The sequence below is a fragment of the Stenella coeruleoalba genome, assembly GCF_951394435.1.
Source record: "Stenella coeruleoalba genome assembly, chromosome: 3".
NCBI classification, from domain to species: domain Eukaryota; kingdom Metazoa; phylum Chordata; class Mammalia; order Artiodactyla; family Delphinidae; genus Stenella; species Stenella coeruleoalba.
Window position 1 is genome coordinate 66,137,185 of NC_137148.1, and position 25,443 is coordinate 66,162,627.

Here is a 25,443-nt window from a genome sequence, read left to right on the forward strand (position 1 = left end):
TTAGAGAACTTCCAGTTTTCTCTATTTTAGTTCTATAAGTGTTTCTTAAATACTTCAGTATGGCTGTCTATTGTATCTTTTTAATAAAGAACCAAAATATTTTTTGATGCACATTAAGATGAAAACTATTTTAATAAAGAAATGTGATCCTAATATCTCTCTGCTGAGTAGATTTGTATATAATTACATTTAATTAAAAGCTCTTAAATTGTAAAATTCCCTATAGAGAACATGAACTTTAGCCAGCTGCCTCTGCATCTTAGCAACTATGTTTTGTGTCTGCTAACAGTAAGACTGGAAGACTTGTGCTATGTCTACAAAACTCTGCCATGAAGTACTTAAAAATACTTGGTGAATAATTTGAGGTCTGCTAGCAGTAAAGCTTTGTGTGAAATGCCATTTAAAAAAATCTATTAACCGTGGTACCGGTATATTCAAGTCAAGCTGTTAAAATACATTCATGTAAACATAGAAAAGATTATACATACACCTTGTGGAGTTTTGCGGTTTGACTCTTGCAATCCAAATAAAAGTTATATCACCCTTAGAATAAAATTCTAAAATAGAGCCATCTTTTTTAAGGACTTGTTCATCTAAGAGCTGGGACTATTAATTACTCCCTGAGGTTGCACTGTTGGTACAAAGTAGAGCAGATCACAACTTTGTAATGAAATACCTGCTTTCACAATAGCACAGGTGTCCCCCTGCCACACCCTACAAAGCAACTTTTCTGGTTTGCAATAATTATAGCTCTTGCAACTCTCTCATAGCATGCGTGGTGGGTGATGGTGGTGACAAGAAAGGGGGATGAAGAAGTAATTTCAGAAACTAAATAAACAAATAGGAATATGGGTGAGATGTAGGTGGCAGTGGTAGGAAAGAATTCACCTATCTATACTAGGTAGGTTAAATGAAATTTAAAAAATATGGAAACAAACTAGCCACGCTGAGAATGAAATGTAGATTTATCTGTAGAGAATCTGTTGGCAGAAAAAATGATCTTCAAAGCCCTGGGCAATGAATATTTTCGTCACCCTCAAACCAATACTAAGAAAACGGAAGAAACCATTTGGAACACAACTTATTTTAATAATAAATACTAGTAACTTAACTGTGAGAAGATTCCTTGGGAATCTTCCTTCAGAAAAAGGAAACTAATTCCAACTCACATTTCATATCTTCGTTTTATTTAAGAATTCTCATTTAGTGAAATATTTTTACAGTACATATCCAATGAGCACTTTTAAAATCACTGTTTATTACGATGTGCTGATAGTTCTTTGGTCAGTGCCAGCTTCAAGGTACCATGAGAAGCATAAGATGAAACAGCTTAAAGTATTTCTGTGTTTTCTACCATTCTGAGGCAAGTCAGATCAGATGCTTGTAAGGCAAGTGGAAAAAGGAATCCTAATTAAATTTAATGATTGGTACATTCTCAATATGTACACTGAAAAAGTGTCCTTTTTAAAAAAAAATAGGGAGAAAAGAGTTATAGTAAGGTCATTTCTCTAACCTATTGGCAAGAGTATTTGTTTCAGAGAGAAAAGAGAGAGATTTAGAAGATACCCTTGGAGGTCTTAGGTCTCTGTAAAGTTGGTAAACATGTGTCTGCCATATAGTCTCATAGATAATAGGTACTCAGTAAATTTTGTGCAATCAGTTGGTCCTGCGGAGATAACATGTTTGGGTGCCATGCATGTTTGTGGTGGTACGTTTAATTTTGCGTGCAAAAACCAGTATGATGCCGAGCTGTGTTGTGAAGTATATGCAAAGACCACTCTCTGCTGTGTTTGTATGGCTGTGATTGAAATATTGTGATATTTATTTAGGTTAGAAAATGTATTCCATCTAACATTTGAGTCTTTTGGTGAAATTTTCTAATACAATGGTCTAAAATACTAAGAAGTCCTCATAGATTTATGAGCAATAAGAAATGTCAGAGTTCCTTACCCAAGTGGAAAATGGACTAAAAGAATATTATCCTTTGTTCATTGAAATAAAACTAGAGAATATATAGTGAATGTCAGGGACATTAATTAATTGAATTAAGTAGACAATAAGAGTTGATAGTCAATGAAATTACTATATAAATTGTTGATTTACAATGACTTCTTTGTTTTCTTTGCTAGAAAAACATTTTATTTTAAATTATTCATTCCTTTGTAAAACATGTAAGTGAGCGTCAGGGTGTCAGTTCCTTTGACATGCTGACATTTGACACACTGACATGCCTCTGTGTCTTTCCTCTTTCTGCTTTATTCCACCCCACTTATTTTTAGAGCTACCAACATGATACTTAATGAAACCTCTATCTATAATTATTCACTAAGAAGATCATGGGATATGTTTATATCAGTTTTGTTTTCTAAAAAAGTAAGGAATTTATTTAGAAATCCATATAAATCTATAATAACATTGAGTATTTTTACCCTATTCCTAGCCTACGAGTTTATAACTAAAGAACACCAAGCAGTTATTTCCTTATTAATCCTTGTGTTTGGCTGGAGAAGCTTGGCTGAATGGTTAGTTTAATCTCCACTATTTGTAAAAAGGCACAAAATGTGGTGGGGATTTTTTATATTTTTGACACAGACCCATGCTTCTTATTGAAAGTCTTTCTGTATTTAAATATAAGATGCTGTGGGAATTTAGCAACTGTATGTGTGATAATTCTTTTTTTTTTTTTTAAATATTTATTTATTTATTTATTTATTTTTGGCTGTGTTGGGTCTTCGTTTCTGTGCGAGGGCTTTCTCTAGTTGCGGCCAGCGGGGGCCACTCTTCATCGCGGTGCGCGGGCCTCTCACTCTCGCGGCCTCTCTTGTGGTGGAGCATAGGCTCCAGACGCGCAGGCTCAGTAGTTGTGGCTCATGGGCCCAGTTGCTCCGCGGCATGTGGGATCCTCCCAGACCAGGGCCCAAACCCGCGTCCCCTGCATCGGCAGGCAGACTCTCAACCACTGCGCCACCAGGGAAGCCCTGTGATAATTCTTAATAGTGAATTCTCATTTACGCCTAGTGAAACCTAATGAAAAGGGTTGTATGTAAAACGACACTAAGCAATTTAAGATAAGCGTATTTTTGAAGTTCCTGTTAAACCCTACAGAGTTGAACAGAATAGTTTAACTGAGTGTGGCTTAATTCTACTATGTTCAAGTAGTATTAACAATGAGAGACTACTCGATTTGGTGATTAGCTAAGACTCTCAATGTGATATTTCAAGAGATTCATTTGTACAGAAAGCATTTAAAGATGTATTCTCTCATATACCTATATATGCACATGCATATATAGTCTCTCACATTCTTTTTTCTTAGTGAAAGGTAGCCTTCAACACAAGCCATATTAAAAGGTGTTTATCATCTGAAGATGTTTTCTTTTAAAATATATACACCATGAGGCAATATAAGATTACAGTAACAACTTCAGTGATCTAATATTGAACGAACTTACTCTTTTTGGGGAAAGAAAGGTGAGGCATTTAGGCATTTCCTTAAGTTTGGCAGTTAGGAGTAGTTGTAACATCAGTGGCAGAAATCATCTGTATTCATTTTATATTTTCATAATATACTGGAGTTATGTATTGACCTCATTTCTCTTTATGGTAGAAATATTTTTCATTCATTTGAAAACCTATACTCCTTTTTTTACATAGTTGAAAGGCTGAATGTAAGGGGTGGAGGTATAAGGAATGATTTGTAGTGTGTAAAAGTTAAATAGGATGGATATATATATATTTAGGAAAGAGTATCCCACTCCAACACAAATAGTGTTTTATGGAGACAACACAGTGCAAATGGGATACAGAAAAAAAAAAAGTTTTCTTTTTTGTTTTTATTAGAGTGAAAGGGATAAATGTAAATATGGTGTATTTTCCAGTTACATAAAATCTTGTGGTCTTTGGGGTTTCCTTTTAGCAAACCATGGTTAAAAAGAGAAGGAGCTCCGTAAAGTTTCTGTTTTGTTTTTTGTTTTTTGTTTTTTTTTTTTTTTTAGTTACCTTGTTTTTTGGCTGTGTTGCGTCTTCGTTGCTATGCGCGGGCTTTCTCTAGTTGTGGCGAGCGGGGGCTACTCTTCCTTGTGGTGCTCGGGCTTCTTATTGCAGTGGCTTCTCTTGTTGTGGAGCATGGGTTCTAGGCAAGTGGGCTCAGTAGTTGTGGCACACGGGCTCTAGATCTCAGGATCAGTAGCTGTGGTGCCCGGGCTTAGTTGCTCCGTGGCATGTGGGATCTTCCCGGACCAGGGATTGAACCTGTGTCCCCTGCATTGGCAGGCGGATTCTTAACCACTGCACCACCAGGGAAGCCCCGTAAAGTTTTTATTGATAGTTCATATACTTCTTATATATTTATGTTGACATAAAGAATATAAACAATATTGCTACCTTCTCAATAGAGTATTTTTCTTTTTTGACATCAGTAAATGCTAGATACTGATCCTTTCACGCGTGGAAGGGTGCGGCTTTTTTATTTATTTATTTATTTGTCTGCGCCCAGCCTTTGTTGCGGCGGCATGCCCCAACTTTCGTTGTGGCATGTGGGCTCTAGTTCCCTGACCAGGGATGGAACCCAGGCCCCTGCCTTGGGAGCGCCGTGTCTTGACTGCTGTCCCACCAGGGGCATCCCGGGAGCAACTTCTTACAACAGGAGCCATCTCCCTACCGATGGGGGGCAGGGGTGACTCCGTCGTAATTACTCCCCCTCTAAGTTCTCAGGTTCAGCCTAAGTGTTTGTGGCATGGATCAGGGCTAGGCTGAAAGTTAACTCTGTGACAGTGTTCCTGGGGCCATCCCCCGTGCTTCTCTTTGTCTTCTTCCTGGGTTAGCACACCCACAGGTACCTTTTTGCACTGCCGTGACACTGAGACTAGGACAGCTTCAGTGACAGGACCCTCTCTTAGGATGACTGAATTCCTCCGTGATGAAAGTGAGGGTGCAGAATGGCCTCCCTCCTGGCGTTTGGACAAGGAGCTTTGCTGGTGGATATCTGGAGACAGAAAAGGCAATTGGGCTTAGTGGTTGGTACCCTGTGGCAATCTACAATCTAGGAAACGTTCTGAGGATAAGTGTTATTTAAAGTATGCTAGTTCTAATGATTAGCTGTGACTTCTGAACTTCCTTTGGAGAAAAGGTTAATAAAAAGAATGATAACTGACCGAATCCAGGTCACCTCTCATGAAGGATAAAGGTGTAAAGGTGTGGAGGGCTCTTCTTTCCTGGTGCTTTCAGTGAGCCATCCCTGCATGGAGACCCCCCTCTCCCTCCAGGGCTTCCTGCCCTTGTGTATGGGATATGCCTGCAACCTATGCAGCTAAGTCTTGTCTCACTGTTGCACTGGGGTGGGGTTGTCATCACACTGTGAAAGGGCTATAAAGAAATCCCTCTTTTGCTTTTCTAAAAACAGTCTTCTAGGACAAATTATGACAAGAGGCCAGAAGGAATCGCTTCTCATTTCCTTATTGAATAGAGCGCGTCTAAGCGTCCTCCTACATTAAGGACAGCAATCGGTTACTTTTTCTGTATGATCTGATGAAGTGGTCTTAACTTTTAACTTTTTTTCAGGTCACACAAAGATGAATTCCTATATTTCATGATTACAATGTGTGTATGTGATTCCTTGTTCCATTTTAAGGACGTTGCTGTGTTAAACATGTTGAAGAGTTTTCATAACCCGTTGCTACAATCTTAAATTAGATTTATTTTTCCCATTGCTAATATCAAACAGCAAATTCGAAGACTGAGAACCATGTATAGAAGGGTGATTGCTCTTAATGTGAAAAGATTTGAATCCTTCTTTTTGTGTGAGACTGTGATCAGCCAGCCTAGCTATCGATTTCTTCTGTCGTACACTGCCAAATCTTCTATTTAAGTATTGTGAAAACTCTTTGTTTTTTTCAGGTCGAATGAGTGATTTGAGGGTATTTGGTCATCCAATAGATTCAGAATCTAAAGAAGATGAGCCTTGTAGTGAAGAAACAGATCCAGAGCATGATCTAATTGCTGAAATTTTACCTGAGCTAATTGAAATTGATCTATACCACAGTGAAGAGGATGAAGGGGAAGACGAGGAGTGTGCCAATGCTACTGACGTCACGACCACCCCATCTGTGCAATACATAAATGGAAAGCATCTAGTTACCACTGTGCCCAAGGACCCAGAAGCGGCAGAAGCTAGGCGTGGCCAGTTCGAAAGTGTTGCACCTTCTCAAAATTTTTCAGACAGCAGTGAAAGTGATAGTCATCAGTTTGTAATCACGAAAACTGGAATGCCTACTGCCATGCAACCTAATGAGTCTAAAGAAACAACCGAATCCCTTGAAATTACATGGAGACCTGAGATTTACCCTGAAACACCAGAGCATTTTTCAAGTGGTGAGCTTGATATTTTCCCCACAGCCCCAGGCCGTGAGGGAGAAGCCACAGAGGGGCCAGAATCAATCACAGAGAAAAGTCCCGACCTTGATAATCTGGTACATGAACGTACTGAATCGGTACCTCTGTTTCCTGAAGAGTCTTCAGGAGATGCTGCCATTGACCAAGAATCTCAAAAAATGGTCTTTTCAAGGGCTACAGAAGGAACAATTGGTGAAGAGGCCGAAAAAAGTACTTCTACCACATATACTCCAAGTATAGTTGCAAGTTCTGTATCAGCGCATGTTTCAGAGGATGTATCATTTACCTTAACAGGGACTCCACGGCCTGATGAGCCGCTGTCCACAGTAGAAAGCTGGGTGGAAATAACCCCTAGACAAATTGTAGAGTTCTCAGGAAGTCCTTCAATTCCGATTCCAGAAGGCTCTGGGGAAGCAGAAGAAGATAAAATGTTTGCCATGGTAACCGATTTATCACAGAACAATACTACAGATTCTCTCGTTACTTTAGACACTAGCAAGATAATGATCACAGAGAGCCTTTTGGATGTTCCTGCAACCACCGTATATTCGGTTTCTGAACAATCTTCTGCAGTAGTGCCTACCAAATCTGCAAGGGAAACAGACACTTCTGAGTGGGCTTTCAGTACATCTCTTGAGGGAAAGACAAGGAAAGATGAGGAGAAGGGAACTACAGGTACGGCTTCTACAGCTGAGGTACATGAGCCCACGCAGAGATCGGATCAATTAACTTTACCCTCTGAATTAGAAAACTCAAATGAAACTACATCTAGTGATTCAGTATCTGGTACCAGGAAGAGTTTTATGTCCTGGATGACACCCACACAGTCTGAAACGGAAACAGCAAATTCTACTCTTGTCTTTACAGAAACAAACATTTTAGACCATCTGGGGGTACAGACTGCTGAGCCCAGCCTTAGCAGTCAACCTGGGGTTCGGGAAGTGCCGCCCACCGTCCCAGGTAGCCCCGTCTCTGTCTTTGTGGAGCAGGGCTCTGGAGAAGCTGCTGCTGACCCAGAAACCACCACCGTTTCTTCATTAAATTTAGAGCCTGAAATTCAAGCCAGAAAGGAAGCAGCTGGCACTTTGTCTCCACATGTGGAAATTGTATTCCCTTTTGAGCCAACTGGACTAGTTTTGAGTACTGTAATGGACAGAGAGGTTGCTGAAATTAAAAGCCAAACATCCAAGGGAAACATGATTTCAGAGATCTCAGGAGAGCCAACTCATGGGGCAGAAATAAAAGGCTTTTCTACAGATTTTCCTTTGGAGGAAGATTTCAGTGGTGACTTCAAAGAATACTCGACAGTATCTCATCCCATAACAAAAGAAGAAACGCTAATGACGGAAGGCTCTGGGGATGCAGCATTTAAGGATACCCAGATGTCACCATCTGTAATACCTACCTCAGACCACAGTAATCACACAGCTGACTCAGAAGAGCCTAGTAGCACCTTGGTCAGCACTTCAGCCTTCCCTTGGGAAGAGTTCACAGCCTCAGCTGAGGGCTCAGGTGAGCAATTGGTCTCAGTAAGCAGCTCTGTTGACCAAGTGTTTCCCAGGGCTGTGGGAAAAGTCTCTGGGACCAATTCCCCATTTATTGACCAAAGATTGGGTGAAGAAGGTGATATCAGTGAAACTGATAAAAGATCCACCATCCTGCCAACAGAAGAAGCTGAAAGTACTAAAGCTTCAAAGGAAGAGGAGGAAGTGAAGGTCAATGGGACAGTTTCAATGGACTTTCCTCCAACTGTGGAGCCAGACAAATTATGGCCCAGGAAAGAAGTCAACCCTGTCAGGCAAGGAATTGAAAGTGAAATAGTGTCAGAGGAAAAGATTCAAGAACAAAAGTCTTCTGAACCCCCTCAAAGTTCTGTTGCACCAGAACAAACAACTTTCGATTCACAAACATTTCCTGAAACTGGACTCCGAACCACAGATTATTCTACACTAACAACAAAGAAAACTTACAGTAACAATAAGAAAATGGAGGGGGAAGGCGTTTCCTCAGTTGACGTGTCTACTCCAAACCTGGATTCAGAGGGCTTAGAGTCGTATACTACTCTCCCTGAAGTTACTGAAAAATCCCATATTTTCTTAGCTACTGCCTCAGTGACTGAATCAATACCAGCTGAAAGTGTAATTACAGGTTCAACAATCAAAGAGAAAGAAAGTATGAAACCCTTTCCCAAAGTTATGAGACCAATAATTGAAGAGTCAGATACGGATCTTTTATTCTCTGGACTGGGATCAGGAGAAGAAGTTCTGCCTACTACAGTATCAGTGAATTTTACTGAAATAGAACAGGTCATTAGCACATTACATCCCCAGACTTCTCAAGTGCAAAGTTTAGAAACCAGCATCTTAAATGACACAACTGGAGACTATGAGGGAATGGGAAATGTGGCAAATGAAATCAGACCACTCATTTCCAAAATAGACAGCATGTTCGAAGCCAATGAGACAGCATCCAGCACAACCTTTCTAGAAATTTTAAGTGACACCACAACAGAAGGACCCTTCACAGCAACTCTCACTTTCTCTGCAGACATGGAACATCCTCAAAATCAGACACATAGTCGGGCAGAAGAAATCCAGACTAGGAGACCACAGCCTACGACTGATCAAGTCTCTAACGAGAATACTTCAACAGCAGAAACTAAAGAAACAGCAACCTCTTCCACTGATTTTCTGGCTAGAACTTATGGTCCTGAAATGGCAAAAGGATTTGTTACATCAACACCAAAACCATCTGACTGGTTTGATGAACATTCTGGAGAAGGATCTGGGGAATTGGATGTGGTTGATTTAGTCCACACTTCTGGAACTACTCAGGCAACTAGGCAAGGCAGCACCACATTTGTTTCTGATAGATCCCTGGAAAAACATTCTGAGGTTCCAAGTGCTGAAGCTGTTACTGTTGATGGATTCCCAACAGCTTCAATGGTGCTGCCTCTTCATTCAGAGCAGAATGAAAGCTCCCCTGGTCCAACTAGCACACTGTCAAGTACAATGTCCTATGAAATGTCCACAGAAGGTGCTGCAGACAGTTTCCAAGACCATTTTGGGGGATTTGAGGATTCCACATTAAAACCTGACAGAAGAAAAGCCACTGAAAATATTATTATAGATCTGGACAAAGAGGACAAGGATTTAATATTGACAATTACAGAGAGTACCATCCTTGAAATTCTACCTGAGCTGACATCAGATAAAAATACTATCATAGATATTGATCACACTAAACCTATATATGAAGACATCCTTGGAATGCAAACGGACTTAGATGCAGAGGTACCCTCAGGGCCACCTGGCAGTAATGAAGACAGCACTCAAGTTCTAGAGAAGTCCGAGGCAGCTGTTAACCTCTCTTCAACTGAGGAAAAGTTTGAGGCCTCTGGTGATACTCTTCTGGCTAATTACACTCAGGCAACACATAACGAATCGATGCCTCCCGAAAACAGAAGTCAGTTAGATCACTTGGGCTTTATCTTCACACCTGGGATACCCATCCCTAGCCCAGAAACAGAATTAGATGTTTTGCTTCCCACAGCAACATCCCTGCCCATTCCTAGTAAGTCTGCCACAGTTAATCCAGAGATTGAAGAACGAAACATTGAAGCAAAAACCCTGGATGACATCTTTGAATCAAGCACTTTGTCTGACGGTCAAGCTATTGCGGACCAAAGTGAAATAATATCAACATTGAGCCATTTGGAAAGGACACAGAATGAGGATGAAGAAAAGAAACACGTGGGTCCCTCTATTCAACCAGAATTCTCTTCCGGGGCTGAGGAGGCACTGATAGATCCTACCCGCTACGTAAGTATTGGTACTGCCTACCTTACGGCTCAGAGTTTAACACAGGCACCTGATGTGATGGAAGGATCCAATCCCCCAGCATCCACGGATACATCAGCAGTTTTAGCTGTTGCAAAGCTGTTCTCTCGGACACCATCATCTCCTCCACTCAGTGTCCACTTAGGCAGAGGAGCCTCTGAGCACACAGAGGACCCCCGGCCAAGAGCTCTGCCAAGTACAGACGCCAGCACATCCCCAGTACCCCCAGGAAAACTTGCAAATATCGAAGTGACTTTCAAACCCGCAAGTGAAGAGGACTTTCACATAACTGAGCCTCCATCCATATCTCCTGACACAGAGCCTTCAGAAGATGAAAGTAAACCTAAATTATTAGAACAAATGGAGGCTTCTGCCACAGAATTCATTGCTCAAGAAGAAACTGAGATTTCCCAAGACTCTCAAAACAAAACCAGTGTTCAACTTTCTGGAGACACAGTCAAGGTATTTCCCAGTATTGAAACACCTGAGGCTGGGACTGTTGTCACAGCTGCAAGTGAAATGGTGTTAGAAGGTGCTACACTGTGGCCACATTCTACTTCTGCTTCTGTGATTTATGGGGTCGAGGCAGGTGTGGTGCCTCAGGCCAGCCCACAGACTTCTGAGAGGCCCACCGTCCCTTCTCCTCTGGAAATAAACCCTGAAACACAAGCAGCTTTGATCGGAGGGGAGGATTCCACAGTAGCAGCACCAGAACAGCAAGTATCGGCGAGGATTCTTGATTCTAATAATCAGGCGACACTAAGCACCGCAGAGTTAAATACTGAGCTTGCAACACCATCATTTTCCCTTCTGGAAACTTCTAATGAAACCAGTTTCCTGATTGACATTAATGAAGAGTCAGTGGAAGGCACAGCAATCTATTTACCAGGTAAGGGCACAACACTGATAAATCTGTTTCCCAGCTTGGAAACAGTCCCTTGGTCCTAACAGAGATGTGTATATAATTTTTGTTGTGATGTTAAAATCAGTGAAGGTTTTTGTATTGTTCATGTAACAGCAGGACAGGCCATAGTATTGATTCCATAATGAGATGCAAAGAAAGTAAGTATAGACTATTTGGGGGCTTTAAAGATATGCTTTGTATTTTTCTGGGTGTAAGAAACAACATACAATTGCAACATGGAAAAATTGAAATTGTTAATGGTATAAAAATTCAATTTGGTTTTACCCACAACTAAAGTATTGCTTTGTCTTATATCCCGTAGTTATACATCTTAGTTTTAAAAACAGGAAAAGCATCTTATTTTTTAAAAATCTCTCATGAATGGGTGCAATTATGGCAATATCAAAATCTGTCAGGTCTTTAAAAATGAGACTAGTAAATAACTTTAATAAACACTTCACATAGTTCATTCAATATTGGTTATCAGTTCATACTTCTGTGTAATTCCCGTGCTCCAGATTGTCTAGATAATGCTTCTAACACAGTGCCTAGCCATAGGGAGTATTCATCCAGCATATATTCAAGCTCTGCCTGTTGAGAGAAATTTCTGTTTTTTTTACTGAATGGACAGGAAGCATGAATTTGATGCTGGTTCATATAGACTATATCATTTAAGCTTCACAAAAAGGCTACAATGTACACGTTATTATCCCCATTTAAAAGGGTAGGACGTGGAGGTTCAGAGAAGTTCTGTAATTTGCCCGGGGTTGTAGCCACACACGTCATGGCAAAAGTGGGATTTGAACCCAAATCAGCCCCACTCCAAAGCAGGTGGTTTTTTCTACTGGTCTTTGGTGGTATAAAAATGAGTAATTGATATTTAATGATATGTAAGTCAGAAATCTTGGAATGTTTACTGTGTAGAATTTATTTTCCTTTTAATCTAGCTTGATAATGTTGAAAAGTTCACTTTAATGGTGTTTTCCAAGAACAATGGAAATAACAATGTCAGTGGAATCCACAAGTAGCTATCACCACCTAGTTGCTACCTAGAAAAAAAAAAAAAATCAGTACTTCTAGGACTGTGTTGGTTGAAAATATGATTTTTTTTTTTTTTTTTTTTTGCGGAACGTGGGCCTCTCACTATTGTGGCGTCTCCCGTTGCGGAGCACAGGCTCCGGACGCACAGGCTCAGCGGCCATGGCTCATGGGCCTAGCTGCTCCGTGGCATGTGGGATCCTCCCAGACCGGGGCACGAACCCGCGTCCCCTGCATCGGCAGGCAGACTCTCAACCACTGCGCCACCAGGGAAGCCCAAAAATTATGATATTTTGATATCATATTTATATATCAAATATATGAAAATATTTTAATGAATATGTTTTACAGCATGGCTGTACTTGGAATTATTCTTCTGATCGTTTCAAACTTATCTTTTGTGCTACTAATGCTTCAGTTTGTTGTGCTTCAGTTAGAGTGAAATAGTCATAAAGTGTAACTTTCATAAATGACTTGAAGTATTTCGTGAATAAAATTGATCAAAGGTGGCTGATGGACTTTTTTGTTGTCACTCCTTCTTTAATCTGTAAATGATAACCTAGTAATCTGGCCAATATTTATTCTTTTGTAATTTAGTTGAAATATACTTCAGGTTAGATAAAATATGATATAGAAATCACTGGTTATAACTATATATAGAGAGAGAGTTAGATTTGACAAATGAATGAGAAATGTATACCAGTTATCCAGTCCACAATGTTTACCTAGAATCAGAGCTTGCGTCTTCATTGCAAAACACACTGTCACTTTAGGCTAATTCAGTAAACAGTAGCTCCTGTTGGATTGCCTGGTCTATCTGTTGCAGTTTCAGCTTTCAGAGATGACTACAGAGTGTTTAGGGGAGAATAAAATGCACAAAAACAAAACTATTCTAATCTAAACTACTTTAACTTCACAGCCCCCTTCCTTGTCAAGTCCTTATCCCATACTCTCGCATGGTGTCTCATGTCTGGTGGGAATAATGCTGTACCTCACATTTGTGTGGCACATAGCACTTTACCAAGCCCTTTCACTTAAATGTCGTTTGGATTTTGCACTAAGAGCGGCATGTAGATATGCTGTTGACCATAGCCTTGTCATCTAGGCAGTGTGCTTTCAAAAGCAGAAGGCTAAAATGGCTAGGGCGATTTTAAATATCTTTAGAACTATAGGAGAGTCTTAGCAAAATTGGGGTCGCTTTTGAAGAAATAGTTGCAACCATCTGAATTAACCTAATTATCATGTTGAACCCACACATGCGAATGTGTATCTATCAAGTCTTTCTAATAGTCCAGAATTTTCTTAACACTCAGAAAGTGTGAGTTTGACTTTCCTGGGTGGGAAAGTCTCAGTTATCTTCTATAGCAGTGCCTGTTTATCCAAATATTCATGTTTCATAAGTAGACATCTTTTCTTCGTGTACATTATTTCAGACTTTCAGGACTTCAATTTTTGACAATATGGTTTTTATTCCATATATGACCTATTTATTTCAATTCTTTTGTAAAACATTTAACTCTCGTTTGGATTCTTAAACATCTGAAACAAGCAATTATGGAAAAGTATTCAAATAATATATATAAGCTATTAATGTAAATAAAGTTATCCATGCAATATTACAGAATAATATATATATTACACAATAACATATGTAATAATATATATTACAGAATAATAATAATATATTACAGAATATAGTGTAAAAGTACTTGCATTTAGAAAATACGTATTAAACCGTTTTCACCTCATAAATTTGTATCTCTGGCCTTTATATTGATCCACTAGGAGTGTCAATTTTGTGTTTTAATAAGAAAATTGTAATAAAAATTTGGGGTTTCATTTAAGGTCAGGTTTTTGTATTTGGGTTTGCTTTTATACAGTAGAGTTTAATCCATGTGTTGCTTTTCTTCAAGTATAGTTTAAAGGAGTACATTTGGAACGTGTTTTTGGAAAAAGCATATTAATGTAGCAGAAGAGACTTCAGTGCACACTTTCGAAGAAAAAGTTTCTGAGCATTAAGTGGTAAAAGGCAATAATAATTCAAATGATGGTAACAAGCCAATGCTAAAAAGAATGCATGTTCTGTGTATCCAGCCATTTCACATGAACTAACCTCGTTTAAAAGAATACATTTTCCATTCACTGTGCACATACGTGTAATCATTTTGACTAAAATCAATTGCCATTATCATGCCAACTAAATCTGCAGTAGAATGTATTAGTTGCCAGATACCATACAAAATATTGTTTAAAATAATGATGGTTGAATCCCAGAAATGAATAGATGCAATTTGTAATAATTAGTTATAATGCCAAGAAACACTCCAGAGAGAAAAGTTAATGTTAATTTTGAATGTGTAGTATCTCTAAATTGCTATGGTAAAGCTTATGTTATGGTAGCGAGAAGTGGCATTTTATGCTAAAATATGTTGAAACTTAGAGATGAGCCTAATTGCTTTTCTTTCTTTCCTGAACATGGTAGGACCTGATCGTTGCAAAACGAACCCGTGCCTTAATGGGGGCACCTGTTATCCTACTGAAACTTCCTACGTGTGCACCTGTGTGCCAGGATACAGTGGAGACCAGTGTGAACTTGGTAAGATGTTCTCGCCTGAAAGACTGTAGCGCTTTTCCAGAAGATGTACTGGGGGAGAATTTATATTGCTTGAATCAATCAGAGGATTTCGGAGAAACCTATGTGTAGATGAATTACATGTTAAGTGAAATTAAAATCTTAGAGTAAGTTAAGTAGGGTGTGGGAAAGAGGGATAGATATTTACTGAATTTTGTTGATATACCCAAGACTCAGTGAAGCTTACTGGGGTCAGCTGTGTCTTTGTGTGTTTTTTACACATAGACTTTACAAATGTAAAGTAGTGTTAAGTATTGACAAATATGTTGATCTGTCCCCACATCTGCATATCAATAAATTATCAATTTAAATACAAATTTTGTAAGAAAGCTCTATTTAAAAAATAGGGAGTTTTTCTGTTTTGAGATAACTTGTTGCTCTCATGTGGAAAAGGAAAGCTTCTTCTCTGGCTGTCCCCAGAGACCAGCCTCACCCGCCTCTTCCTCAAGACCTTGTGACATTGTTGTCTTCCTCCTCTCTTTTGGGTTCCAAAGAATATCACTGTCTCTTTACTAAATCAGCTCCTTTTACTCCCATTCTTATTTAGGTTTCCTTTTCCTTAAAAAATTTTTTTAAAAAGGACCCCAGTTTTGATTTGGCTGAATATAGATGTTGACTCTAGAAAAGAAATGACGGGATCTACCGACTAGGTGCTCCTTCCGGCAGCACCATAATGGTTTACTCATAATGATCAAATAAGGAAGGCCCATGGATTACACTTTAGATTACACAGCAGTATTGAGATAAAACCCCCAGCATTCACGTTAAAAGAATACTTATCTTTAAAAAAAAAAAAAAGTCAACAGAGCTAGTAAGCTCAATTTGTGTACTAATCAGTGAGGATATAGAGATCGCAATAGATAACATTTAAGAAGTAATTATATTTTAAATATCAAATTTACATATATATGTATAAAAACATTTCTGTTGCCCCCATTCTTTTTCACATTACAATCAGTTAAAAATAATTTAATGAGTTATCATATGTGAAGCTGTTAGATCAGTGTGTGGGCACTTAGCAAACACTATAAAAGCATTTGCCAGCATTATTATATAATATTTTTCCTAAGGTCATTTCTTTAGGAAAGAATACAGTATATACCTCTTAGAAATTTAATTTACTTTGTATATTCATTTTTAATACTTAATATAAAGATTAATTAAATTTTTAGTGGAATTACAAAATGCTATGGAATAAAGGCATTCATTTCATCACAAGAGATCATAGAGGTCTATGTTAGAAAGGTTGCATTTGATACAGATTGAAGTTGGGGAAGATTTTGATAAGTGGGAGAGGGGGACTCAACACAGCAAACAAAAGCACAGAGACCACAAACTGCAGAATGCATCCGAGGGCCTACGAGTATTCAGGATGCCTACTTAGGGGTTTGTGAGAGAGAAACATTGGGAAAGAGTATTGGAAAGCAGGTTGGATCTAGATAGGTCTAGGAAGGTCCTGGATCCAATGTACTGAAGAGGTTTACTTCATACTCTAGTCAAGTGATTCTGAGACTTTAGCATGCGTGAGAATCCCTTATAGGGCTTGGTAAACTACAGTGTGTTGTTCCCATCCTCCACAGTGTCAGATTCAGTAGGTCTGGGGTGGGCCTGGGGACATGCATTTCTAATCTCAGGTGATGCTGATACTGCTGGTCCAGAGGCCACACTTTGAGGACCACTGCCCTGGATAATTGGGGCCCTTGGAATGTTTAGAAGCCAATGAGTAAAATTATCTTGATTGTGTCTAAAGAAGATGACAAGCAGCAGAGTGAAGGATATATTGGAGAGGGAAGAGCCCAGAGGCTATGCTCAGTTAAGCCTTTTCAGTGTTCCACATGTGAGGTTATCAGAGTGTGAGCTGGGATAGGGAGTGGGAAGGCTAGGGGGATTCTTTATTGGTTTTAGGACTCATGTGACTCATCTAAAAGCAATGGAGATAATGACCCTACTCTGAATATATTTGAAATTTTCTTCGGGTTGCCAGATGTAACAAATAAAAATATTAGAAGATCAGTTAAATTTGAATTTTGGATAAAAAAGATTTTTTTAGTATAAGTATGCCCTAAATAAAGCATGTGACATACTAAAGTTTCTCCTTTTTTTTAATCATAAATTAAAATTTAACTGGCTATCCTGTATTTCACCTGGCAATCTTATACTAAATAAGATCCTTTGACCTGTTTTGAAAGTACTTTTGTGGCCTTTTATGATTTTGTTTCAGATTTTGATGAATGTCACTCTAATCCTTGTCGCAATGGAGCGACGTGTGTTGATGGGTTTAATACCTTCAGGTGTCTCTGCCTTCCAAGCTACGTTGGTGCGCTTTGCGAGCAAGGTAAGAGCTCTTGCAACATTTGTATGATGAACAGGTTGATACTTCAACTGTTAATTCTAGACAGCCCTTTTTTTTTTTTTGAGCAATTTTGGCCATGTTGCAAATTCTTTTTTGCAGAGGAAATTCATAGGTTGCCTAAATACATTAGGTTTCCTGATGTGTTCGTAGCTCACAACATCTGAACAACAGTGTTGATTTGATCATTGTTGCTTTACTGATAGAATGGAATTGCAGACAGGCACACTGAGCTGAATTTAAGGACATCTGTCCACCTAAAGGAATGTTGTTGTATGTATTCCTCCTGGGGACAAATTAGGCATTGATTTTAATCCATGTATGTGGCTTGTACCAAGGAGTATTGAATTCAATGTTAGTTGCCTTTATTTTCTCCCCCTAAGCACATGAGACTCAATGGGCTTATTGTTCATAGTCAATCATCTCTGGAGAATGAGTTAATACAGTTGTGTGAATACGTTCGTCTTGGCTTGGCAAATAATACAGAAAAGATATTGTGAACCAGGTTTCTTTCCTACTGAAGAAACATCTACTTTTTCTGAACGAAAGAAAGGCTTAAATTCATGATGGCTTGAATCGTGTGATCCCTGTAATTTGCATTTTATGGCCAACATGAGATGTATTTTGGGTGGTTTTTTTTTTTTTTTTTTGCGGTACGCAGGCCTCTCACTGTTGCGGCCTCTCCCGTTGTGGAGCACAGGCTCCGGACACGCAGGCACAGCGGCCATGGCTCACAGGCCCAGCCGCTCCGCGGCATGTGGGATCTTCCCGGACCCGGGCACGAACCCGTGTCCCCTGCATCGGCAGGCGGACTCTCAACCACTGCGCCACCAGGGAAGCCCTTGGGTGGTTAATGGTAACATTTCTGAGCCCATCAATCAGAAACAGATTGCATACTCAGCACACTCAGTTTTGGACCATCGATTTCCTCTACTTAAAGTCATACGGTGGTTTGGCTTTGACAAAAGTGCTTAATGCCAAACTTCCATTCCACCAGACAAAACGAAAATGAGTGTCTAATAGCTCAGGCACGTTGGGTCTGGCCTCACATTCAGCTTTGCAGCATTAATCTGGATGGCACCACAATTAAAGCAAAAGTAAAAGGAGCATGCATTGAATTGCCAGTGGAAGGGGATGGGCGATGCTTGGGTTTTTTAGGGTTGTTTTTTTTTCTTTTTCTTTATTGCATAGGATGGGTCTGTTTCAGAATTTTAAAAGGTAAATATGATAATTGACCAGACAAGATCCTCTTCTTTAAGAAAAACAGTGAGAAAGATGCTATTTGTTGAAGAAAACAAAAGGGTGAGATACTTGAGACATTCATATATCTTATTGATAAAAATGATTCTGGCTTCGCTTAGTTCCAAGTATAAGGAGTGATTCAAAAAATCATTTGTTCAACAAGTGTTTATTGAGAACCTACTGTCTGCCAGGCACTGTTTTGGGCACTGGCAATAGAGCGCTGAATAAAACAATGTCTCTGATCTTCCTAACCCAGCATAATTCTTGGCAGGGAATAAAAAGAGATAGTATTTGTTGGATACTTTATAATTTACCATATGCCTCCAGGGTACACCATTTCCTTTGGTTAACAGCAGTATTTCCGTGGGTTAAGTGGGCCAGAAATTGAGGCTCAGGAAGGAAAAGTGATGTGTTCAAAGTCACACAGCTAGTAAATTAGACAGTGGGCAAAATGAACCTAAGTAGCCTTGGAAAGCCCAGTTTTTTCTCAGTATCTTCATTCTTCTAAAGTAACTTTTAAATATAAGCATTTTATTTAGATGTGAATCTGATAGATTCAGCAGCAACATCCTTGGAAGGGAGTTTGGGACCAATTACCTTTTTCTTCTCTTTAAAAGAATATTAAAGGGAAATTTTTAATTTTTTTCTCCATTTCTGGTACCACCTAACTGTCAGGTATATTCTATTTTATCTTAAAGCAAGTTTAACTTTCATCCACATTATTTGCTGAGAAACAGCTATCCCAGTCTGTTTACCAGATGCAGCTGTGCTCCTGTGATTTATTGCCAGGACACTGATTTTTTTTTCCTCTTTCCAGGTTGCCTAAGAACAAATGTTTTCTTCATTAACAGCAGTATTGTTGTCTAAACAGTTTTCTATCCAAATTTCGGTGATGACTGTGTTGTTTCTTCAGCTGACCTATTCTGTTCTCTGCTTTAGAAACTTCACAACTCCCAATAACTCTGAAATAGGGGACACATTTGGTGGAATGATAACAGATCTTAATATCTAGAAGAAGGTCTTAGAACATTGGAGAGACAGTTCTGTACAGTTTGCCCCCAAAGTCAAGATACAGCTTGCCAGCCAGAAGTGCTGAAGTGTTGACAGTTTCTTTAGGCTTGAGGGCTACATGTCAGAAGTGTTGAAAACATTACCTATGTAGCATAAAGAGAACAGATTTTTAGTGAGATTGTTTAAGAGTGACAGTTTCAGCTTCTGTGGTCACCAACAAGTGTTGTCGTACCCTTCCCCACCTCCCCCGAAACACACAGGCAAAACTAAATCTGGGACTTTGTAATGTAACCTATGCGCTATGTGAGTTTTAAAGTATAAGAAATATTTCCCAATGTAGGATAACACTTAAGAAAACATCAATCCAAAAGAGTTGCCTTTTAATAGATGATATGTATGTCACATTATTTTTAGGTAAGTTGGAAAAAACAGACTGCTTCTGAAATTCTCCTTTCAGAATAGCCTCCTAGAAGATGCTGCTTGATACATAGTCCTTAATTACATATGTGATGAATTCATGAATAGTAAAAATTAGGTGAATCAGTGTGGATATTTGGCTTTTTTAAAAAATAAAAACTCGTCTGTTGTGTGATTTGCACATTATTTACAATCATTGGGAAGTTATGAGAGTACAGATAAATAATCTGTCCCTATTTGGTTTTAGCAGAACCACTGCCTCTATGTTTTGGACCCATGTCCTGATAGGAATATACACACCTGCTAATTGAGGAAGGCATTATAACGATGTCGTTGTCATGCCTCTAAATTTTAGGATCCTTTGGTGTTTTGTGTGTAAGAGGAAAAATACTTAATCTATCTCAGTGATAAAAGACAAAGAAAGAAAACCAGACTAAAACCATTTGGGTTAATAGAGGATAAGAGTGTATAGAATAATTTTTTTCTGATATATTATTCAGTAAGTTACGGCTCCTCTAGAATCTTAAACTGCGTGTCTTCAAACAAATGATCATTTCCAAGGTTAAGGGAAGCTATGCTATTACAATATCATATCATTGACTTTGTCAGTAAGGGTAGTCTAAAAAATTTTCCAACTCTCCTCCCCTATAAACTAACCCCTTCATATGTGAAGATCTGTTTCCTCCCCACTCTTCCCACCTCACTTCTGAAATCTTCCATGGGAACTCCCCCCCCCCCCAAAAACAAAATCACTACATCCAAGTAGCCAAAATAGGCTTCACTCTTGGGTGCCAAGTGCTACTGTGATACCAAACCACCTAACTGTGTCTTGAGTCCTTTCCTGTGAAATTTGGTGGTGTCCAAACAACTCTGTAATATAACTCAAAACTTCCGGTGCACATTGTTTAAATCAATTAGTCAGCTGGCTCTAACTAAGCAACAGGCCTGATAGACTAAACTGAAATAAAGACTGCTCTCAGAGATAAGCTGCATCTGTTGTATGATTATGGTCTAAATCACTGAAGCCAGGAAAAAATTAACTCTCTCACCATGCAAGCTTTCCCAGAATTACAGGACGAGGAGGAAATGCAGTGAGAATCAGGAGACAATCTGACTTTCAACTTGACCACCAAGTCAGACATATAAAATGAGCATTCATTTCATCTAGTAGAGTTTTATCTTCATCAATCAGTAAAATTAGGGGAGGGGAGGATGATCATGAGATAACCTGGAGTTTTCACAGCGTCTCCAATTTCATAAACTTCGCAGTTTTGTTAGTTTTTACACGTAACTAGTTCAGTATCTTTGTGAGATGTTTCGTGAAAGTTAAAATTATTTCTATTGATTACTAACATACAGTTTAATCTCACCTGTGAGTGGGCATGTCCAAGGGAAGATTGCCAATGAGAATGCAGTTCTAGGGACTTCCCTGGCGGTCCAGTGGTTAAGACTCCGCGCTTCCACTGCCAGGGGCACGGGTTTGATCCCTGGTCAGGGAACTAAGATCCTGCATGCCGTGTGGCACGGCAAAAAAAAAAAAAAAAAAAAAAGAGAGAGAGAATGCAGTTTTATGAGCAAGACAGCTTTCCTATGAAATACTTAAAAACTGGCAATCTAGAAATTATAGCTGAAGCTTACTGCCAGTGCAAAATTTAGACATATTTGAAAAGTGTTTTCATCTCACCAGGATACTGGTTACAGTGTGCTTGTTGCAAAAGAGAAAAATATATATTTATATACACATATGCATATGTGTATATGGTGTGATGGAATGAGGGGTACTAAATTAAAGTCATTCTTGATAAACTTCAAATCCCGATACTTTTGCACTGGGAGTTACCTATATTCCCTCTCATTTTGGGAAAAAGGCTCACAGTCCTTAGCTATATCCCAGAAGCTGCCGACTGATGAAGAATTTTTTTCTTCTCTTAGTAAATCTTACAAGAGGCTGTGGCCATCCAGCTCTCTCTTCGGGAAGTGGGAAAGGACTATTTCCAGAGCCTTTGAAGTCCTTAAGCAAATAGAGCATTCATAATCCTTTTAACCAGAATTCTTATCTTATCACTTGAATGATGCTCTTTAGAAAAGTTGTGTTGGCAAGGAATTAGCCCCAATTGCTTCACAAGTGAGTCAGTAGACACTGCAGTCTAAGGAGGTTTTGAATGGCCCCTTTTCCAGTTTTTCTCCTGCTGAAACTGGCTTTCATCAGGGAAAGAGCAGTTCGATAGTGCCTTTCCAGTCCTAAGATGTATTGCCACCCACTTGGCAGGAATAATTTGGGCTCCCTTTATCATAATTTCTTTGTCATCATGACCAAAATTTGTGAATCCCTTGCTTCGAGGACATTGCATTGATATTGGCTTGGGTCTTCTATGGACTTTTGGATGGGTGAATCAAGTCTGAATGACATAGATGAGTTTAATAAGCCCCTGCCTCGTTTCTTCCCAGACACGGAGACATGTGACTATGGCTGGCACAAATTTCAAGGGCAGTGCTACAAGTACTTTGCCCATCGACGTACGTGGGATGCAGCTGAACGGGAATGCCGTCTGCAGGGCGCCCATCTCACAAGCATTCTGTCTCATGAAGAACAAATGTTTGTGAATCGTATGTACCAAATATACATGGGTTTTCTGAAGCTTCATTCATTCTTACCACCTTCTTACTTTTTCCTGTATCTAACTGAAAACAAACAGCTTTCTCAGTTGTGACTCAACTTATTAAATCCTTCATCTGTGAACTAAAATCATCTCTACTACATGAGCCCCCTACTTTGAAAAACATTCAACTGTAACATAGAAAGGCATTTCATGGTTTGCCAGCAGTAATAGTTGAAACAGCATGCTATAGGTCAAATCATATGAAATTACTATTTGATCATATTTTGACTTAAAGAAATGACCACCTCTTATGTTTCCAGTCTAATTCTTCCCAGGCTTTTGGTCTCTGTTTTGAATATGTACATATGCTGTCTAAAGTAAAAGAGAAAATTGTGTTCAGTTATTTTTACCCCAGTAATTAAAATTGAATTATAAATAGCACCCTAATCTTATCCTCTGTGCATAATTGGTTCTCATCCAAGTTTCTAATTATTTTAGACCATAGAAAGTGGGCCTCATATTAAGAACACGAATTGAGGGAGACTGAAAGCTAATGAAACTTATTAACAGAGCTGTTTAATAACTCCTTAGATTATAGCAAAGAGAGGAGGGCAGCTAGCTTTTATGTAGAAAATACGTAGAAATTTTTTGCTCATGAAGCATTGTTTGATGCTCTATTAAATATGTTCTCGTGATGCCTGCTATCTCTTAGAAGTTTGTTAATTTGCAATCTGAGTAGAGGTTCATTTAACTTTTTTTCATGGTGTCTTTGCCTGTGACTCATTTCATGGGGAAAGTAATTATTTTTGAGGAAGTTTTGCAGATCTGTCCAGTCTAGGTGTTCACCATTAAAAATGCTTTGAGAAGAAACATGTGGCTTCCAAAATGAGGCTAGCATGGGTGAGATCTGTCACATTTTATTGGTTCACTGAATTTTTGCCAATTGCACAGTTTAATAAAAAAGTAAGTGGAAAGTTTGTATCATGAGTAAAGACGGAAAAAAATGCTTAATTGTCGTGCACCGCTAGGGAAATACTTGTCCACGTCTGATATTTTAATGTTTCACGATATTTGCAAACTAGCTTTTTGGTTTAAAACACATTGGGCAGAAGAACAAAAGATAGTTAGACCATGAAAGATTTTTATGAGCAACTAAACAGAAATCCAGCCAGAAAAGAGGAGGCATGATTCATGCCAAAAATAGTTTGCTTTGATACATTTCGTCCATATGTGGGAAAGATAATAAAATGTCTGTGTTGTTCCCCTTCTCAGGTGTGGGCCATGATTATCAGTGGATAGGCCTCAATGACAAGATGTTTGAACATGACTTCCGTTGGACCGATGGCAGCACACTGGTAAGTTACTGATGAAAATGACACTGATTCTAGAACTTGGTACTGTGTGTTGATTGCAGAGGCACATTAGACTGGAGACCAGTTAAATATCTTGCTCAGGGTCACTCGGTGAACTAGACGGGGGTTAAAAATAGAGGTAGTTCCCTGACAACTGATCCATCTACCAGGGCTCCAATCAAGGTGGCGCTCTTAAAAGAATAGTGTATCCGATTTCCATTGAACCCGTAAACCGCAGGCTCAGCAGAATTGCCTCAGGTCTGTATTTCTGATGGTTATCTTTGTTTTGTATAGCTTCAAAGCAAAAAGGAAAATAATACACATAAGAGCAAAGGTCCTTTAAAAAATACCTTTTCTTCTTACATAATTGCCCTGGAAGTCTGCTATAGGGCATGGCTCATTTTTATCCAAGCAAACATGCTCATTTTTTACATCTTAAAAAAGATTGTTGAATTATGATCTTGTAAATTTCTTTCCATCACTCTGCTGACTAATTATGTGGTTTTTTAGCTTTTTCTACTTCTTGAAGAAAGGAGTGATTTGATACCCACATCCTTGAGTAAGCTGCCATAAGGTTCTTAAGTCAGGATGGGTGAAGCTGTTTTGAGTCACTACTAGTAAATACACAAGTCTAATTCTTTAGAACTAGTTCAAGTGTGGTTAGCTATAGTGGTGGTTCTGGGCTCGGGCTGTTCATTAGAATCACCTGGGGAGCATAATTAAAAAACTGGTGTCTAGGCCTCAGCTCAAATTCATTAAAGCAAAACCTCTGGCAGCTATATTTTCTAAGTGTTCCCTGTGTGATTCTAAAATGCAGACAGAGTTGGGATCCACTGGGCTAGACAGTTAGGTGTAAATTCAATTCTAACTGAGATAAACAAGAGGAAGACTTGAAAATAAGCACACACACAAAGAGTTTAAAAATTAAGTTTCATTCATTACTGCCATTCATCTGGATTTAATGAGTTTGGCAAAACGTAAAGTTCATTCTAGAACAGAGGCCAAACGAATAATTGTTTTCAGAAGTTCTGCTCTGCCTGTTCAGGAAAGCTTCTCTGTGCTCTCCTGGACGTGCCCCTCAGTTTATGTCTGTGTCACTCCTTGTACTCAGTGCTTTGCACTCATTTATTCTCCACAGTAACTTTAAGAGAGGCATTAAGCATTTTATAGGTAAGGCAAGGGATGGTCAGTTAGGCTAAGCTATTTGCCCACAGTCACAACGCTATTAAGTGGTGAAGCCATAGGCTTTCTCCTAGCTGGTACCTCCTTGACTTTAAAAAGGGCATCCCTTATCACATTTTGCCTTTAGGAACCCTAAAATAAAGCCTGGCTTGCCCTTTCTCTGTCATCACTCCTTATGTTCAATCAGCACTGTTTGTCATTTGTGTGCATAAGTAGATTATTTGGCAAGATGCAGAAGAAGTAGGGAAAGTAGATTGTTCATAAAATATATTCCCCGTAAGGTATAGGATTACATCTCCTACATCAATAGTCTCATTTTCTTCTAATTGTCCTGGGTGGATGGTATATCTGCAATTGTTGTATCTGTATGTTTTCATTCTGCTGAAATGAATAATAATTTCAGGGAGATAACTTTGGTCAGATTAGTAGTGGTTGGTATAGCATGACTTCTTATGTATTCATTTTCATTGAAGATAGACAATTTTG

The 25,443-nt window shown here is 39.0% G+C and overlaps 1 protein-coding gene across 3 annotated transcripts in view; it reads left to right on the top strand.

The window, feature by feature from the left end:
- Nucleotides 1-25,443, top strand: part of VCAN (versican) — a gene marked incomplete at its 5' end in the record, with an annotated part of 102,386 nt that overhangs the window by 53,246 nt on the left and 23,697 nt on the right. For 2 of the 3 annotated variants that reach the window (XM_079916791.1, XM_079916792.1), the window contains 5 exons: nucleotides 5,896-11,118; nucleotides 14,654-14,767; nucleotides 17,025-17,138; nucleotides 22,272-22,430; nucleotides 23,696-23,778. In XM_079916791.1, coding sequence (XP_079772917.1) covers nucleotides 5,896-11,118; nucleotides 14,654-14,767; nucleotides 17,025-17,138; nucleotides 22,272-22,430; nucleotides 23,696-23,778 — 5,693 coding nt within the window. The remainder of the gene's footprint in view (nucleotides 1-5,895; nucleotides 11,119-14,653; nucleotides 14,768-17,024; nucleotides 17,139-22,271; nucleotides 22,431-23,695; nucleotides 23,779-25,443) is intronic. The other variant, XM_079916793.1, reaches the window with a different exon arrangement.